The following is a 3139-nucleotide window of genomic DNA, read 5'->3' on the forward strand; positions in this document are numbered from 1 at the left end:
TCTAGGAGGTGAGGGGGTGTGGGCGAGAGGGCTGGGCAGGTGTGCGAGTCGCGGTCTGGAGCCAGGAGCTCTGGGGGCCGTCCAGGGCACGCCGGGTTACACGGGGGTTGTCTGAAGATGCTTGGCTGGGTGTTTCTGGCTTGGAAGCTAGTGGCAGAGGCGTGCCCAGGCAGCAGGCCAGCCCTGGGCCCTGACAGCCCGCTCCCCAAACCCACACAGAGCTCGAGTCCCAGACGGACCGCCTGTCACCAGCCAACGCCTCAGCCCTATCGGGTGAACAGCTGCGCCGGACACTGGCCGAGGTGGAACGGCTGCTCCGGGAGATGCGGGCCCGTGACCTGGGTGTTCCGCGAGCAGCCGCTGAGGCCGAGCTGGGGGAGGCCCAGAGACGTGAGTGGTGTCAGCCCCGGGTAGGGCAGAGACGGGAGGGGTGAGGACCCAGCTGGGGGCTCTGGGGCTGAGGTCAGCCTGGAGTGGCATCCCGTCAGCTTGGGAGGGTGGACGGGGACTGGCAGGCGCCAGGAGTCGCTGCCCAAGTGACCGTCCTTACACTGGGTGTTGGCCAGTGCTGGCCCGTGTGCAGGAGCAGCTGACCAGGCGCTGGGAGAGGAACCAGGCGCTGGTAGCACGCACCCGAGACCAGCTGGCCCAGCATGAGGCCGGACTCATGGACCTGCGGGAAGCCCTGAACAGGGCGGTGGGCACTACGCGGGAGGCGGAGGAGCTCAACAGCCGCAACCTGGAGCGGCTGGAAGAAGCCCTAGTAGGGAGCCTGCCCCTCCGCCCCGCCCCGCCCCGCCCCGCCCCCTCCCCTTTCACCCTCATACTCATCATCCGCTACCCTGTCACCCCACCCTTTTATTTTCCTGCCTCGTCCTTATTCTGTCACCTCCTCCTCACTCCCCGTCGTCTCCAGCAACGGAAACAGGAGCTGTTGAGGGACAACGCCACTCTGGGGGCCGCTCTACAGGCCGCCAGAGACACCCTGGTCCGGCTCTCTGAGCTTCTGCGTGGCATGGACCAGGCCAAGGAGGTGAGCGCCACCCCCTCCCAAAGGGCTGCACGCTGGGTGGGGGCAGGTACTCCCAGATCAGGTGGGGCCGAGTAGGGGATGGGGACGAGGGTCCCACCTAAGGCCCCCCCGCCGCCCCGCAGGAGTATGAACACCTTGCTGCCAGCCTGGATGGGGCCCGGACGCCACTGCTCGAGAAGATGCGGGCCTTCTCCCCGGCTAGCGGCAAGGTGAACCTGGTGGAGGCCGCCGAGGCCCACGCGTGGCAGCTGGACCAGCTGGCGCTCAACCTTTCCAGGTACGGGGCCCAAAGAGGGTGCCGCTCGGGGGGGAAGCCAGGACCTGGAGATGGCATAGCTGGTCTGGGAGGGCTCTTAGAAGGAGAGGCTATTGTCCCCGCAGGGGCCGGGCGGAAGTCTGGGCCCAGGTTGGCAGGAAGGAGCAGGAGAAGGGCACACAGGGCGGTGCAAGGCCGGGAGTCTAGAGCCGCCAGGCAGGCCATCCCAGCAGCCAGGCAGGCGGAGGCCCATGAGGTGGGCGGACCCCCCCACCCCCACCTTGGGATCCTCCCCGCTCCCCCTCACAGCATCATCCAGGGAGTCAACCAGGACCGCTTCATCCAGCGGGCCGTCGAGGCCGCCAACGCCTACAGCAGCATTCTGCAAGCCGTGCGGGCCGCCGAGGGTGCCGCCGGGCAGGCACAGCAGCAGGCGAGCCGTACATGGGCGGTGAGGCCCTGACGCCCCCCACAGCCCCGGCAGGAGCCCCTGTTCCCTTGTAGCTCTACCGGGCAGGTGTGAACTGCATCCTGTTTCTGTGTCTACAGGTGGTTGTGCGGCGGGGCCTGGCGCCCCGAGCCCGGGAGCTGCTGGCGGACAGCAGTGCCCTGGAGGAGGCCGTCCTCGGGGAGCAGCGGAGGCTGGGCCTCGGTGGGTGCTGGGTCCGGCTGGGTGGCCGGGCTCTGTGGGGACCCTCACCTTCCGGCCACGTGGGTCGTCACCGTGTGAATCAGGGTCGCGGCTGCCCTCTGTGGGAACTTTCCCCAGTGCTCAGCAAGTGCGTCCCTGGGAGCTCTGCGAAGGCCCACCACCCACCCTGGCTTCGTGACAGGCCCCCAGGACGTGGAAGGGCCTGGGGAAGGGGACGTGGGGACCGGCTGACAGTTTTCCTGCTGTCCTGGCTGAGGGCCGCGTATGTGCAAGGCTGTGTGCGTGCCAGGCTGCTGAGGGGCAGGTGGGGAGCGGGGAGTGGGGTGCGCTCTCTGCTGCTAGCACCTCAGGGTGCTGGTGGCCATGAGCAACGGCTCAGCTTTTCTGAGCCTCCGTTGTTTCACCTGTAAAATGGGAATAATTGCCTTGGCTGTGGATCCAGGAGGCCGCCCCAAGACTTGGGTGTCAGTGCCACCCCCTGAGCCGAGGGCCCTCGGGTCCAGATGTCTCCATCTGACTGTGTGCGTGTGAGCCTTAATCCTCCCTGGTCAGGAGGGAGGGCTGAAATGGGCTGCACCTGTACCCTGGGGGCGGGGGCTCCTCGGGACTGAGGCTGCCTGCCCCGCAGCGTGGGCCACCCTCCAGGGCACCGGGACCCAGCTCCGCGATGCCCGGGCCAGGAAGGAACAGCTGGCGGCCCGAGTCCGGGAGGTGCAGGCCATGCTGGCTATGGACACAGGTAGGGTGGGTCTCCTTCCTGCCCCCGCCCTCACTGCTTGTTCCCAGAGCTGAAGAGACACCTGCCCGGATAGACATCAGCCGGCCTGTCCAGTAGGCTCTGATGGGGGACATGTTCACACTTGCGCTGTCCGGGGCGGGGGCCGGGGCAGCTGAGGGGGGCCCTGTGTGGCAGCTCCAACCCTGGGGACCCTGCCCAGCCCCGGGGATCCACTTCTGGTCGGAGACAGACGCCAAACGAACGTCGCCCCGGGCAGCAAGTGAAAACTGGAAGGGGCAGGGAGCGCGCGGAGACAGGTGGCGCGGGGCAGGCGGGAGTGTGCGGCAGGGACTTGGGGCATCGGGGGGAGGGGGAGGCAGAGGCAGCGGCAGAGGCCAGAGTGGCTGGAGCTGAGGGCTCGGGGGCCAGGGGGCCGGGAGGGCTCAGGGCGGAGGAGGGAGCCCGGCCGCCTCGAGAGTC

At 68.4% G+C, this 3139-nt stretch overlaps 1 protein-coding gene across 1 annotated transcript in view; it reads left to right on the forward strand.

Annotated features, from left to right (window-relative positions):
* Positions 1–3139, forward strand: part of LAMA5 (laminin subunit alpha 5) — a 52685-nt gene that overhangs the window by 43462 nt on the left and 6084 nt on the right. The window contains exons 52-58 of the mRNA XM_024128365.2: positions 220–390; positions 567–763; positions 917–1033; positions 1156–1310; positions 1599–1740; positions 1839–1941; positions 2570–2680. Coding sequence (XP_023984133.1) covers positions 220–390; positions 567–763; positions 917–1033; positions 1156–1310; positions 1599–1740; positions 1839–1941; positions 2570–2680 — 996 coding nt within the window. The remainder of the gene's footprint in view (positions 1–219; positions 391–566; positions 764–916; positions 1034–1155; positions 1311–1598; positions 1741–1838; positions 1942–2569; positions 2681–3139) is intronic.

Source organism: Physeter macrocephalus, chromosome 14 (assembly GCF_002837175.3).
Source record: "Physeter macrocephalus isolate SW-GA chromosome 14, ASM283717v5, whole genome shotgun sequence".
NCBI classification, from domain to species: Eukaryota; Metazoa; Chordata; class Mammalia; order Artiodactyla; family Physeteridae; genus Physeter; species Physeter macrocephalus.